This window comes from Mesocricetus auratus, unplaced genomic scaffold (genome assembly GCF_017639785.1).
Source record: "Mesocricetus auratus isolate SY011 unplaced genomic scaffold, BCM_Maur_2.0 Super-Scaffold_100062, whole genome shotgun sequence".
Classification (NCBI taxonomy): Eukaryota; Metazoa; Chordata; class Mammalia; order Rodentia; family Cricetidae; genus Mesocricetus; species Mesocricetus auratus.
This window is the reverse complement of record NW_024429234.1, coordinates 28,665-44,642: the sequence shown is the minus strand read 5'-3', so window position 1 is coordinate 44,642 and position 15,978 is coordinate 28,665. Positions and strand designations below refer to the sequence as shown.

At 47.3% G+C, this 15,978-nt stretch overlaps 1 protein-coding gene across 1 annotated transcript; it reads right to left on the bottom strand.

Annotated features, from left to right (window-relative positions):
• Positions 1 to 1,056: 1,056 nt before the first annotated feature.
• On the bottom strand, positions 1,057 to 15,108 carry Nqo1 (NAD(P)H quinone dehydrogenase 1). Its single transcript, XM_005071835.4, has 6 exons — positions 14,961 to 15,108; positions 7,680 to 7,844; positions 7,479 to 7,609; positions 5,260 to 5,373; positions 3,821 to 3,922; positions 1,057 to 1,940 (listed from the first exon to the last, which is right to left on the bottom strand). Exons 1-6 carry the CDS (start codon positions 14,965 to 14,967, stop codon positions 1,635 to 1,637), a joined length of 825 nt encoding a protein of 274 aa, XP_005071892.1. The 5' UTR covers positions 14,968 to 15,108; the 3' UTR covers positions 1,057 to 1,634.
• Between the last annotated feature and the right edge of the window lie 870 nt (positions 15,109 to 15,978).

Below are 15,978 nucleotides of genomic sequence, written 5' to 3'. Positions count from 1 at the left end.
ATGACCTTAAAATTCTGACCCTCCTGCCTCAGTCTCCTCAATGCTGAGATGACAGTCATAGCATCGTCAACACACACAGCTCGTGTTTCAAGAATTTAAATGGGGGAAGGTAGAAAATGGCTCAATATTTAAATGCCCTTGCTGTTCTAGCAGAGGGTCCAAAAGGAGTTCAATTCTGGGCACCTACATCAGTTGGCTTACAACCAGAAGCCCATAACTCCAGGAGCTGTGACTCCATTCTCTAGCTTCCATAGGCACCCACACTCACGTGTACATACACACCTAAATAAAAATGAATTTTACGCCAAAATTGTTATACCAAATGAGGAACTGAGAATGTAGTTCAAGGGAGGAATCCTTGCTCCACACTTGTGAGAAGACTACTCTTTAGCCACCCCCACAACACATGCACACACCATACACACAGTGCTAAAATTATTGACCATAAATAATAAGGCCTACAACTTTATCCCCCAAATCATGAAATCCAAGTATTTTCTTAAAATGACTGTAATCATCAGGGCTGGAAAAATAGTTTAGTACCTAAAGAGCACTTTCTGCTCTTGCGAAAGACCAGAGTTTGGTTCCCCGCACCCACTTCCAGTGGCTCACAACCAATACCTCCAGCTCTGGGTGACCCAAGGCCCTTTTCTGGCCTCTGTGGCACGTGCATTCACATGTCTACAGCCCTTAGGCAGACACACACAAGTGCACATAATTAAAAGTAAAGCATCTTTTAAAAATAAAAAAGGAATGTCATTGAATGTTTTGCTTGCATGTATGCTTGCACTGTGTGCCTGTGGTGCCTGCAGAGGACAGAAGAGGGCATTGGATACTTTGGAACTGGAGTTAGAAACAGCCATTAGTTTCTGTGTAGGCGTCTGGGCTGGAAGCTGAATCCAGGATCTGGGCAAGAGCAACAGGTGCTCTTACATGCTGAGCTGACTCCCCAGCTCAGTAGGGGGGTATTGTTTCTAAGTATTGGAGGACTTAAAGGCGTGCATCACCATACTCTGGTGTGTTCATTTATTTCTGCAAAAAAATGAATGAGAAGAATGAGACCAAGACCTCTTTTAATATTCATTCCCCAGGACCTGTGTGTGCTGTGTACAAGACAGAGAAGAGGTGGAGAATAATCCCCCTGGGAGGCATGCCAGCCACTGCACAGTAATTGAAACCAGGATGTATCATAAACAAGCTTGAGCTTGCTAACTGCTAAATCAAGCTGGTCCCTCAGCCATTGTTTTCTCTGAGCAATTCCCCTCTGCCCTAAACCACAGAGAGGTAATTAAAAGAAATCTCTGGAGAGTTGGATGCCAGGTAGCCAGGGCTAGCCCTAAGAAAGGGAGTATATTGCTGTGTTGATGACCTAAAGGAATATCTTCCAGTTTCCATACCTCCTCCCCACCCCACCCCCCTGCTTCACATCCCAAGTGACCTGTGCCACCTAATCTGATTTTGGTTATATTGCTGTCATAACCATACACTCGATGGTAGAACTTTCTAAAAATGTATGAAGCGAGCCTACTTCTTTTCCTATCCTTGTGAAATAAGGTGAAAAAAAAAAAACAAAAGAAAGCCAGGCAAACTGGAAAAACAATAATTAGATTTAGCTATGAGTTGGGGGGGAACCCTTATTTTCTAGCTTTGATCTGGCTGTCAGCTGGGATGGACTTGCCCAAGTGATGGCCCACAGAAAGACCAAATCTATTCTTTTTCTGCTCCTCTTGAACCTCTTTTTTCAGTAAGAACCCTGCCTGGAAGTTTAGGTCAAACAGGCTGCTTGGCACAAAATAGAGTGGCGTCTCATCCCAGACAGTCTCCAGGCGCTTCTTCCAGCCTTCGAGGATCTGAGTCCGGGCATCTGGTGGGGTGTGGCCAATGCTGTACACCAACTGTGGTTCCAGGACCTGGAAGCCACAGAAATGCAGAATGCCACTCTGAAAGAGACAAAGAATGGACACAAAGCTAAGTGGCAGGAGCAGGCAGGCAGGCTGTACTGTAAATAAGCATCAGAAGTCGATCTTGGGGCTGGAGAGCTGGCTTAACCATGAGCACTTGCTGCTCTTTCGGGGAACCCAAGGTTGGTTCCCAGCACCCATGTGGAAAGACTCACAGCCACCTGTCACTCCAGCTCTAAGAGACTGCATGGCATTTTCTGACCTCTATGGGCACCTACGTAAATGTAGCACACACACAGAGCAATAAAACAATAAATAGAAATCTAAAAAAAAAATGCCGGACTATGGTGGCGCACACCATTAATCCCAGCACTCGGGAGGCAGAGGCAGTTGTATCTCTGTGAGTTCTAGGCCAGCCTGATCTACAGAATGAGTTCCAGGATAAATCAACAAGCAGACCAGAGCCAGTATTGGAGCGAGGGCTTCCTGGTTAAGAGCGCTGGCTGAGGACCTGGGTTGGGTTCCCAGTACCTACATGGTGGCAACACCTGTTGCAAGAGTTCCAATGTCCTCTTTTGGCCTCCACTGACATTGCATACACATGCTACACAGATACATGCAGGCGAAACTCATAAAATAAAAATTAAATTACATTTAAAAAATCATTTTCGCTTTTTGCAACAGGGTTTCTAAATACACAGTAGTGTAGCCCTGACTATCCTGGAACTCGCTCTGTAGACCAGGCTGGCCTTGAACTCACAGAGATCCGCCTGCCTCTGCCTCACGAGTGCTGGGATTAAAGGCGTGCGCCACCAACGCTCGGCTATATTTTTAAAATCCTTTTCCAAGGCGATCTGGGCTTGCCAGTGAGAGAAAATCCAGTCAGAGGCCTGAGGTACCCCGGTGAGTTGTCACAATTCCTTCTCTTACTGTCTGCCTCCCTCCCTTTCTGTCACCTCATTTAGCCTCTCTGGTGAGCTTTCCTTTGAATGAATAAAATCTTGAAACCATGCCAGCCCGGATCCTCTGCCAAAGGAGTCGGAAGTTCTATTACATTGGGGAGAGCTCTTGCTCCTTGGCACCGGCTTGTGCCAGGGTGTGTGGATGTGCATTTTTCTGCCTCCCTGCATGTGAGCCCCGTCTTTACAAATGATCCTTCCATGGCCCGCCTCACTCACTGTCTTCTCCAATCCCTTTCCCTCAGGGTCCAACGCCCCAAAGCCCACCTCTAAGGCAAGCTGAATGAAAACAGTTCTTACCTTGCCCTGGGGAACCAGATGTGCTGGTCCATGCCTTAAACCCAGCACCCAATAAGCTAAGGCAGAATTGCCACAAATTCAAGTCACCATGGGCTCACATAATGAGATGCCCCCTTTTAAAATAACTTATTTTTATTTCATGTGCACTGGGGTTTTGCCTGCAAGTATGTCTGTGAGGGTGTTGGATCCCCTGACAGTGGACATGTGGCTACTGGGAATTGAACCTGAGTCCAGTGTTCTTAACTGCTGAGCCGTCTCTCCAGCCCATGACACACCACATCCCGCTACCACCACCCCTTAAAAAAATAAAATAAAAGGGCTGGGGAGATGGCTCATTGAGTAAAGGTACCAGCCGTGCATGCCTGACGCTTGGGAAAAAGTGAATGCAGTGGCATGAATCTGCAATCCCAGCATGCCAAGCCAAGACGGGAGGCGGGGACATGAGAACAGGTTAGGAGGCTGTTTGACCATGTTGTACCCCAGCAGGCTGGATGGATCATCTATGTCACAGGCGCCTGAAGGAAGCTCGGGTGCTGCTGGGCCGTTGCCAGGGTTTCCTCCTCTCACCTTGGGTCAGTTTTCGGTTACTGTCTGGAGGTTTGGACTCTGAGGAATGCTCCGCTAACAAACTCCCCTGGAAGTTCACTGACAACGAGGTACCTGAATTGGCCACAGGATGATGTTCATGTCTCCGTGGACACCGTGAAGAGAGTACATGGAGCCGCTGCCCCCAGTGGTGATGGAAAGCAAGGCCTTCTTATTCTGCAAGGGAAAACAAGAGTCACCCCCTCGTCTCCTGGGTCCCCGGGAGTTAATGAACAGCCCCAGGGAGAGGGACAAATGAATCCATCCTATTGTTCAGCTCCTCTGTGGCCTCAGAGTGACTCTGCACATGTCCCAACTGCAGCTGTGACTAGCATGTGGCTGTGGACAGCCATGACTGCAGCACAAGTCACCAGCTCACTTAAAACATTAGGACATGTGATACGGTGGCACACGCCTTTAATCCCAGCACTCAGGAGGCAGTTGGGTCTCTGTGAGTTCCAGGCCAACCTGATCTACAAAGTGAGACCCTGTGTCAATTTTTTTCTAGTTAGATTTTAAAAAAAAAAGTCACGCCGGGCGGTGGTGGCACACGCCTTTAATCCCAGCACTCGGGAGGCAGAGGCAGGCGGATCTCTGTGAATTCAAGGCCAGCCTGGTCTACAGAGCGAGTTCCAGGACAGCCTCCAAAGCCACAGAGAAACCCTGTCTCGAAAAACCAAAAAAAAAAAAAAAAAAAGTCACAAGGTGTTTCTTGCCACAATTTGACCTCCAAACAACAAAGGGTTTTTTATTGTTGTTGTTGTTTATTTGTTTTTGTTTTTTTTTTCCAGGCAGATTCTCATGTATCCCAGACTGACCTAAAACTCTCTATTTGGCTGAGGATCTTCCTGCCTTTACCTCCCAAATGGGATTTTAGGTGTCCACCACCAAGTCAGTAAAATTTTCGTTTTATTTTTACTGTGGAAAATCTCAAACATGAAGAGAATAGCTCAACGAAGTGTCCACCAAACATCTTAAAGTCTAGTTTCATCTATTCTTCAGCACTCATGAATCCCCTCAACACTCACTTTTTCATTTTTTCTGGAATACTCTACAACAAAGGCCGATGAGACAGCTTAACCGGTACAGGTGTCTGCCTGCCCCCAAGACTGACAGCCTGAGTCTCATCCCCCAATCTGCAAGTTGTCCTCTGATCTCCACACACACATTGAGGCACGTGTGTGCCCCTCCCACACATATAAATAAATAGGGGACTGAAGAGATGGTGCAGGGTTGAGAGCACTTGCTTCTCTCCAACCCAGTTTCAATTCCCAGCACCCACATGGGGATCTGATGTCCTTTTCTGGACTCCTTGGGCACTGCGCACATGTAGTACACAGACATACAAACAGGCATAACACCCTTATACATAAAATAACATATAAGTGAATGAAAAAAATCAAGCAAATTCAAAACATCATACATTTGCTGTCCAATGCATCCCTCCCTGTTCTTAGAGTCCAACTGTGCACTCAGGGCAGAATCTACCAGGAAATGCCCAGTGGTTCACCTACCTTGAAAGGGCCCTTGTCGTACATGGTGGCATATGTGTAGGCAAATTCTGCAACAAGTACTCGCTCAAACCAACCTTTCAGAATGGCGGGCACTCCAAACCAATGCAGTGGGAACTGTGGGACAGAAGACAGCCCAGTGGGTCAGCTCAGAGTACTCCCCTGCCCATCCTTCCCCTGTGTGGCCAGGAAGCACTCAGGATCTGGGCAACTGTCCACAGTGTCACCATGGGCACCTTTGCCCTTGTCATTCCCTCAAGAACAGTTGACACATTTAGCAAAATGGGAGTAACCAGGGGACGTGCCTTGGTCCCTTAGTATGAACAACTTGGTAAGGCTGGGGCTGCAGGATTGCTGAATGCCAAGAGATCAAGGCCAGTTCGGGTAGCATACACACACACACACACACACACACACACACACACACACACACACACACACACTGCATGTGGTATCGAGCATCCATTATCTGAAAACTCAGGAGGCTAAGGTAAGATATTAAGGATTTAGGGCCAGGATGGGCTACATACCAAGACCATCTCAGAAAAGCAAGAAAAGAAGAAATATAACAGGGCATGGTGGCAAGCACATACAATCCCAGCAACTCATGGAGCTGAGGCTGAAAGAGTGTGAGTTCAAGGCTATCCCAGGCAGCATAGTGAGACTCTATCTCAAAAACAGTCCTAGCGCTCAGGAGGCAGAAGCAGGTTGATCTCTGTGAGTTTGAGGCCAGCCTAGTTGACATATCAAGTTTCAGGTCAGCTACAACTATATAGAGAGACTCAGTCTCAAAAAAAAAAAAAGAAAAGAAAAGAAAACATCAAAATAAAAGAAACTCGGGGCTAGAGAGATGGCATACAGGCTAAGAGCACATACGTCTCTTCCAGGTGACCCAGGTTCAGCCCCAGCACTCAGGTTAAGTGGTTCAGAAATCTAGTTCCATGGGACCCCAACATTCACTTCTAGTCTCCACAGGCACCTACACCTACATACACATACCCACTCACAGCCTACATAGTTTAAAATATATATTTTCCTGACATTGTTGAACACACCTTTAAACCCAGCTCTGTGAGTTTCACGACAGCGCGTTCAACATAATGATCCCAAGAGCCAGGGCTACACAGAGACCCTGTCTCAAAACAAACAAAAAACTAAAGAATAATATATGGTAGTACCTAACTCAATAAGAAAAGAGAAAATTCTATCCTCGATCATCTCTCCCTCTCTCTCTCTCTCTCTCTCTCTCTCTCTCTCTCTCTCTCTCTCTCTCTCTCTCTCTCTCTCTCTCTCTTCCTCCTAAAAACTACAATTGGCTGGGTGTGAATAAAGTCACATGCAAATTAAATCTATTTCCATGAAATCCATCTGGTGGCAAAGTCCGAGTAGCAAGGGCTGCGGCCGAGTTTGCCTCTGTGAGCAATGACTGAATATGTTCCCAAGAGCTTGTGTTAGCAGGCATCCTCCCAAGACGCCATGCCTCCCTGGTGCACACAGATCTACAGCCCTGTCATCTAGAATAAACAAAGCCACTCAAAATGCACACTGGCCACTGTAACTAAGTCTCATCTGGGCAGAACCCTTGCCTAGCAAACAGGCATGAGGTCCTGGCGTTCATCCCCAGCACCTCAAGATTGTATCTTATCTGCTCTCTGGTTGCAATAAAAGCAGAGAAGGGCCTGCTCCAATCTTTACTCTCCTCAAAACATGGTTCAAAGCTCATGAACACATCCAGGAAGAAAACCAGTACAAAGAATTTGCAGGGCTTAGAGACATGCCTCAGTCGCTAAGGAGCTGGTTTCACGAGAATGAGTGCCTGAGTTCAATTCCCAAGCACCCATGTGAAAAGCTGGGTGCAGCCTATTACATGCTTCTAATCCCAGTAACAGAGGAGGTACAGACAGGTGGGTTCCTGGGGCCCTCTCGCCAGCCAGCCTAGCTGCATCGCTGAGCTTCAGGGCAATGAAAGACCTGTCTCCAAAGAGTTGGCTGGTTTTCCATCTTTCAACCTACACACACACACACACACACACACATGCGCGGGCGTGTAATTTAAATAAATACATAAAATGCAGGCAGTTCAGCTGCACATTATTTGTGAACCTATATAATGCAACCCCTGACTGACATTATCTATTCATAAAGAATGCAGAAAACATCAGATCTAGGGCAATAAGGACAAACACCCCAGACATCGCTTATGATTTCTGTCCAGGCCATACCTGAAATATCACCAGGTCTGCAGCTTCCAGCTTTTTCTGTTCAGCCACGATATCTGGGCTCAGGCGGCCTTCCTTATACGCTAGCGTCGACTCTAAAGTGTACTGAAAGTTCTCTGAGTCCTTCAGCTTACCTGTTGGGAGGAAAGAGGGGCTGAGGCTGGGCCACAGGGTCCACTGTCAGTGGAGAGAGACAATTCTTACCTGTGATATCCTTTCTGGAAATGACGGGGTTAAAGTTCATAGCATAGAGGTCAGATTCATCCACCTCCCATCCTTTCTTCTTCAGAGCCTCTACAGCAGCCTCCTTCATGGCGTAGTTGAATGACGTCCTCTCTGAATGAGCCAACAGAATCAGGGCTCTTCTTACTGTTTAGATACAATAAGGTGAGACGTGGGAGGAAAATCCAAACAGGTCAAATGAGTCTCTCTTCTAAAATGCTTGGGGCCAGACATGTTTTCACTGTAGTTTTTCAGACTGGGGAATAGTGGCTAAGATTATTAATTAAATAGCTCTAATCTGAAAATCTGAAGTTCAGGCTGGTGAGATGGCTTGCTGCCAAGTCTGATGACCTAAGGCCAATCCCCAGGACCCACGTGGAGGAAGGAGGGAACCGGCTCTGAGGTTGTTCTGACTATACACACACACACACACACACACACACACACACACACACCATAAATGTAATTTATTCATTTTTTAAAATCTGAAGGCCAGAGGGCTCCAAAATCCAAAATATTTTGAACATCATGTCAACACCCAAAAAAGTTTCCAATAAATAAATAAAAGCCAGTTGTGGTATTTGCCTAGCATCTTTAATACCATTGAAAACACTTTAGATTTTAGACAGAGCGTTTCTGATTTTAGCTTTTCCATCTATACCAACCAGCAAAGCTTCAGGAGCTGGGAAGCCAAGGATTGTAAGGGAAGAAGTGATAACTGGCAGCTGTCTTAGCTCATTTACCTTCTTACCATTCTATTGCTGCGAAGAGACATCATGTCTAAGACAATTTTATAAAAGAAAGCATTTAACTGTGGTCTGGCTTACAGTTTCAATAGGTTAGTCCATTATCATTACAGCAGGGGCGTGGTGGCACTCATGACACTGGAGCAGTAGCTGAGAGCTACATCCTGATCCACAGGAAGAAAGGGCAACACAGGGCCTGGCAAAGCCCATCCCTCAGTGACAAACTTCCTGCAACAAGGCCACGCCTCCTGATTCTTCTAATCCTTTCAAATGGTGCCACTCTCTGGTGACTAAGCATTCCAATGTATGAGCCTATATAGGGGCCATTCTTATTCAACCACCCACACTAACTGTTGCTATAACTCAGTGTCACAGACTAGATGGTTTTATAATATATTACATGTGAAGATATATTTGGTTCATAGCACTAGAGGGTGGGAGGAGACTGCACTTGCTGAGGTCCTTTTCAATGGTGGGAAACTCTGCAGAGTCCTACAACAGTGCTGGGTAATGCAGAGCAAGAAGGACAGATTCCAGACAGAGCCACACTGCTTCTTACAACACCCCCTACTCTAAAACAATCTCTCCACATACTAATCCACAGATGTGGCAATGGCTTAGATCATTTCTGAGGGCCATTGTGACCCAATCACCTCTCAATACTGTGAGAGAGGGCCTCATGTAGCCCACGCTAGCTTCAGATGAACTATGTAGCATAGGATGGCCTTGAACCCCTGGTCCATCTACTTCTAACTCCCAAATTCTGAGACCTCCATGTCTTCCCCAATCACCTCTTTAATGCCCCATTAAGTTCTTACATCTATCTCACCACAGTGGTCAAATTCCAGTGTGTGTGTGTGTGTGTGTGTCTGTGTGTTTATTCATATGTGTGATTACACATGTGTGTATGTACATGTAGAGGCTAGAGGACAACTTTGGGTGTCATCCCTCAGGCAACTTCTACCCTGATTGAGACATGGTCTCTCGCTAACCTGAAAGTTACCAAGTAGGCCAGGTTGGCTGACAGCAAGCCCCGGGAACTTTCCTGTGAGTATAAGTACGTACTCTTACACCTGGCCTTTTTAAAACACAGGTTGTAGGGATCTGAACTCAGGTCCCCATGCTTGCAAGACAAGCACTTCATTGTGCCATTGAGATTATAGCATTGTGTCCACTGCAGCCATCAGTGAATGCGGATAGACATGTGACTGAATTGGATATGAGTTTCATATGCTTTGGTTCTGTCTTCAATTTGTTACGGTTTGAAGATGAAATGCCCCCCTCCCCAACTAAGTTTAATAGTTCATGTCTGTAATCCCAGCACTTGAGAGGCAGGAGCAGGAGGATAATAGGTTCGGGACAACCTGAAAGCCAAGATTGACTCTGTCTTTTAAAAATAAAAAGCCACTACAGAACCAGGCGGTGGTGGCGCACACCTTTAGCCCCAGCACTTGGGAGGCAGAGGCAGGCAGATCTCTGTGAGTTCGAGACCAGCTTGGTCTATAAGTGCTAGTTCCAGGACAGCCTCCAAAGCCACAGAGAAACCCTGTCTCAACCCCCCCCCAAAAGCCACTACAGGCTCGAGGATTGAACACTTAGTCCCAAACCAGTGGTGCTGGGTTTCTGGGAACTGGAGTTACAGGTATTTGTGGGGTACCCAGCTTGTTAGATGGGTGCCCAATGCTCTTAACCAAATCATCTCTCCAGCCCTGAGTTTTTGTTTGAGTTACTCCACAGTCAGAAATAACTTCCAGGGTAATTAAAGACCTAAATGTTTGTTGTGCAGCTGGCTTCTGAAGCGGTAGGAATTACGGGCAGCACCACTTGTTCAGCTTCTGCTTTGCCTGACCTCTCCCTGGAGCACAGATCTAAGGGCTCAGCCTCTACTTCCTGTCAGGTCCTAAGGATCGAACCTGTAGCCTCACACCCTCTAGAACTGAGCCAGCCTGCAGCCACAGCACCATTTTTGCCAGTGCCTCTTGTTCCTGCTGGTGCACCACCAAGAAACAGATGGGTTCATTACTCCATGAACCCCGAACCCCGGAGACTCTTGCTGCTCCCCCGGCACCTGCGCTTGATTTGCACTCCATTAACCTCCTGAAATGCTCCCGTCATCCGAAACCAGCCTTTCATCCGTGCTACATTGATAACTGGGCATCTGTTAGCTATCACAGGGGCTCAGGACTGTGGAGTAAAAACTTCATAAAAAGTAATGTTTGGCTAGGTGTGGTGGTAAAGCCTTCAATCCCAGCACTTGGGAGGCAGAGACAGAGCTCTGTGAGTTCAAGGACATCCTGGCTGACATAGTTCCAGGACAGCCAGAGCTACATAGAGAGACTCTGACACATGGGAAAAACAAATTAATTTTAAAGCCACATTTAATTTTTTAATCTATTGATTTTAGAGGTATGGGTGTTTTGTTTGCACGTGTAGCATGCGTGTGCCCGGACCCCTCAGAGGAACTGCAGCTACAGTTATGAGCTCCTACGTGGGTGCTGAGATCCAGCCCATATCCTCTGCAAGAGCAGTCAGTGCGCATAACTAATGAGCCACTTCTCCAGGCCTATATTTGTCTGTTTTGTTGTGTTGTTTTGGAAACAAGCTCTCACTTGGCTGCCCTGAAGCTTGTCATATAGACCAGGCTGGCCCCAAACTCATAAAGATCCATTTGCCTCTAACTCCCAAGTGCTTTTAAGTTACATTATTTATGTGTCCATTGAGAGAGACACAGAGAGAGGTGTGTGGGGGGGAATATGTTGGCAGAACTTGTAGGAGATGGTTTTCTTTCATATGGGTCCCAGAGTTGAAATTCAGGTCGTCAAGCCTGGTGGCTGGTACCCTTATCCAATGAGCCATCTTGCCAACCCTGACTCTAACTTTTGGTAGCTGTTGTCTGGAGACTATATTGTGGACTGTTGGACTGTGCCTGCCTAGAAATGGGCCTCTGTTGCTCCGGTGCTCATCCTGCTCTTGCTTCCAGCATCCTGACCTTCTAAAAGCTAGTGTACTTCCTAGCCCTCTGCACTGCACGTCACAGCTACACTGATGCCAGCTTGAGAGACCTGAGTGACCAGGGGAACCAGAACAAAATAATATTCTTGCAGAGAGCTAGGAGCCTTTGTTTTGTTTTATTAGAGTTTTCGTTTGTTTTTGAGACAGGATCTCACTACAGAGACCTGGCTGGCCTTGAACTCACAGAGATCATCCCCTGCTTCTGCCTTCCAAAAGCTAGGGTTAAAGGCTCTCTCCACCAAGCCCTGTATCTCCTTCTTTCTGAGTCTCAGGCTCTGCTCCAGCCTTACCTGGAATTCACTATGCAACCCAGGCTGGACTCAAACTTGTGGGATTCCTCCTGCCTCACCCTAAAAAAGGATTTTAATGGTGATATTGTAGCAGTAAAAGATTTACCACCCATAAGATCTGTCTGGCAAGAAGACTACAGCAAGCCACTTGAAACACAGGAGAGCCATGCTGCTGAGTTCCCTGCAACCTACTGTTAGTGGAAAATAAATGTCCTGAACATTCCAGTCAATCTCAAGACTGAGCACACATAAAACTAGTTTATGGCCCATTTCTGAAATGCCAGCACCTGGGAAACTGAGGCAGGAGGACCACCGTGAGTTCTAGGACAGCCTCGACTGTAGTATAAGATCCTCTTTCAAAATATTCAAATGTCCCCATTCTCAATAGCCCTCATTTTATATGTACACATAAATACACCATGTTCTGTAAGATGATATACTTTTTTTTAGATGAGTGTTGAACTCAATATGTAGCTGAAGATGTCTTTGAATTTCAAATTCTCCTACCTGTCCCTCATAAACGCTGGGGATTATGGGTGTGCACTGTCATGCCCAGTTGTAAGACTAGAAAATAGAAAAATATGTAGGTATGTATTTTGAGACAGGGTTTCTCTGTGTAGTACTGGCTGTCCTGGAACTCGATCTGTCAACCAGTCTGACCTCAAACTCAGAGATGTGCCTGCCTCTGCCTCCCAGGTAGTGCATGTGCTACCACTGCCTGGCTGTTACTTTTATTTTAATTGTTTTTGTTGTTGTTGTTTTGTTTTTGTTATTTTGTGTTTGTTTTGTTTGTCTTGTCTTTTGCTTTTCAAGACAAGGCTTATCTGTGTAGCCCTAGCTGGCCTTGAACTCAATTTATAAACCAGGCTGGCCTTGAACTCTGAGATCTGCCTGCCTCCCAAGTGCTGGGGTTAAGGCCTCTGCCACCACCAACACCTCCCAGCTGAAATTATTTTTTAAAAGATGTACTTTATTTTAAATCACGAGTGTATGTGTCCACTTGTGCTGTGCACGCAGGAGTATAAGAAGACATCTGCTCCCCTGGAGCTGGAGTTACAGGTAATTGTTGTCAGGTCCAAAGGAAACTCTCATTCCCCAAACTCCAAAAGCAGTCAAATATCCAGGCATGAGCTATAGGAGGGTTTCTGGTGGCTAGATAAAAGTCAGCATTCCTCGGACTCTTGTGGAAGTGGTTCCCATCTGCCGAAAGGAGTCATTTCCCTTACCTCTGGCAGAAGGGACATGTGGCTTCCTGTGGCACCTACCAGCTTATGTGTGGCACATAACCACATGCTTGGCCTCTAGGTATCACAAGTCCCTCCCTGTTGAACATGTCAAAGTCCACCCTAGCCCTTCTCACCTCCTCCCCTACCCTAAACTCAGTCCGGCTCACTCGGGCCCCCCCACACACATACCCACTCACACACACACATACCCACTCCCCCCACACTCTCCACCCCGCCCTGCCCCACCCTTTACAACCCTGCTCGCCTCACTCTTCCCGCTTCTGTTTCTCACTGTGTTCTCTCTGTTTCTACCCCTGGCTGTTCTCCCTGCTCTCACAGACAGTCCTGACCATGCTCCATCTACTTCTTTCTCTCTCTGCTCTGGACTGTTTCAGATGCCTCTGGCTGTTCTCTCATATCTACAATAATTAAAAAACAAAAAACAAACCCTGCCCCTTAACCATACCTGATAACCAAACTGATTGCAGCACTCATCAGTTTCTAGACTCTCGAGCAGCCAAACACAGGTTCTGGACTCAAAAGTGTGTCCTCTGCGAGAGCGGCAAGTATTCCTAACCATGGAGCCATCTTTCTATGCCTAGAAAATACTCTAGCTCTAACTGGACAAGGTGCCAGCACTGCAGGGGGTTGTTACAGAATTAAATGTAATAGCGCCCCCCCATCTGTAGTTTTACTTGCCATGGTTTCAGTTACCCCTGGTCAGCAGGTTTAAAAGTATCAAATTGAACATTCCAGGATTTTTTTTTTTTGAAACTGGGTTGCTCTGTGTAACTTTGGCTGTCCTGGAACTCTGTAGACCAGGCTGTTCTTTGACTCACAGGGATCTGCCTGCCTCTGCCTCCCAAGTGCTGGGATTAAAGGCCTGTACCACCATTGCTAGGATAATTCATATTTTAAAAACCACGTGTGCTGGTTAGTCTTTGTCAACTTGACACAAACCAGAGCACCTGGGTATAGTGGCGTGCACCTATAATACCAGCACTGGGGAAAGAGGCCAGAGGATCAGGAGTTCAAGGTGAGCCTAGACCAAACTGAGTCAAAAATGAACAAACATTAAACTGAACCACAGGCATGGGGGTATAAGATAGCAAGCATGGCACTTTGATGTCTGTGGTTCTAATGGAGGGCACTTGAACGTTTATCCCTCAGAGATAAATGGAGCCCAGTACTCACAGGGAAAATAGCAGACGTAGCCTTACCAACTGTTGAAAACTCATCCCTGGTGTCTCTCCCAGCCACCCACGGTCGAGCTTAGTGGACATTCTCTACCAGGTTCCTAGAAGCATCGGCCTCATCCCCAGCATATGTCTAGCAAAGTAAAGTCCTGAGTGCATTTGTGGAGGCTGCAGTAGTTTTAGAAGGAAAAGAACTACATACAAACAGGTAGAATCCTGCACCAGCTGTGGAAATGCTGCCTAAACCTTAGTGCTGCCCAAACTCAGGGCCAGCCCCTGTGGGCAAGCACTTAGCACTGGACGCTAGTTGCTCAGGGAAGCAGTAGATGCCAGTTAGGTACCAGACAGGTGTGCTGGTGACCTCCAAGGATGCCCTCACACACTTACCCTTGGGATGATGGGTGGGGAGACAGTCACGAAAACAGACCAAATGGCAAATCAGATTTCCGCCACCAAGTTCACAGTGGAAACTGGCTAGGGCCAGGCAGGCTGGAGTTGGGTCCCAGTTCTGTTACACCGCTTCCCAGCTCTAGCCCGTCCCCTCTCTCCACATTTTCCTGTTTTCTTCCAGAAATTGACAATCCCCTTCGGGTGAGGCTGGGCTGCAAAATAATCGGTGCCTCTGGCTAGGAACACAAGCTCCCTCTCCAGAGACTAGTCAAGAGACTAGTCAAGGCTCATCCAGGACCCTAATCACTTCGCTTTTCCTCTTTGAAGCAAGGAACAAAACACATAGCAAGCCCCTGCATACTCCTGGAGCGGCTGCACTCTGGCTGGAGTCGCCAGCACTCACCCGCCATGGCTCCAGATGCTGAGGGCGGATCGTAGTAGCAGATGCTGATTGGCTGAGCAGCTGGTTGCCAGGACGACCCTGCAGAGAGAAGCGTTGGGCTGCCGCCTGGACTAGTTAGTGTAAGCAGTGCCAGCTGAGCACTTGGAGACTTTATACCCTCCTACCCGGCCCAGCCCACTGTGTCGGGCAGCCAGCGAAGGTGGGGCTGGATTTCCAAGCCCAGAGGCGCTTGGGGGATACCAAGTTACTGGAAGGGAGAAGCAGTTTAGGGCTGTAATAGGATTCCTGAGTATGTAAGTCAAAAGAGTTCCCTGGGAGCCAGGGAGTGAGAGGAGATTTGAGGATGTGGGTACACGTGAAGTAAATTTAATTGCCCCCTGCCGGAGACCTCCGGGGTACAAAATGGAAATTTCCAACAGAAATTCCCCGAGCTTTGTTGGACCTTCCTGTATATATGGCCTGTTTGGATTAGTATTTGCTCAGCCCTGGGAAGTCGCTTTTGCACGCAAAGGGCAGGGTGGGGCTGGCACAGTATTGGATCAGATTTTGCCGAGTCATTGTGACTCCAAACTAAGAAAAACTTGGCATGTGAATGATTTTTTTTTTTAATGAATTGGTTTCTTTTTTTTTTTTTTTTCAGCCTTCTGGTTCTTTTCTTAGAGACCCCACAAAGCCTTTAATCCCAGTACTTGAAGGCAGAGGCAGACGGATCTCAGTGAGTTCGAGGTCAGCCTGGTCTACAAAGCGAGTGCCAGGACAGCCAGGACTGTTACACAGAGAAACGCTGTCTGGAAGAGGAAGAAGGAGGAGGAGGAGGAGGAGGAGGAGGAGGAGGAGGAGGAGGAGGAGGAGGAGGAGGAGGAGGAGGAGGAGGAGGAGGAGGAGGAGCAGCAGCAGCAGCAGCAGCAGCAGCAGCAGCAGCAGCAGCAGCAGCAGCAGCCAGATTGTTACTCTGTGTGTAGAGACCCCCACAACACGAGTCCATTAAAATCCTATCAGGGAAACCAGGCTCCAGGCT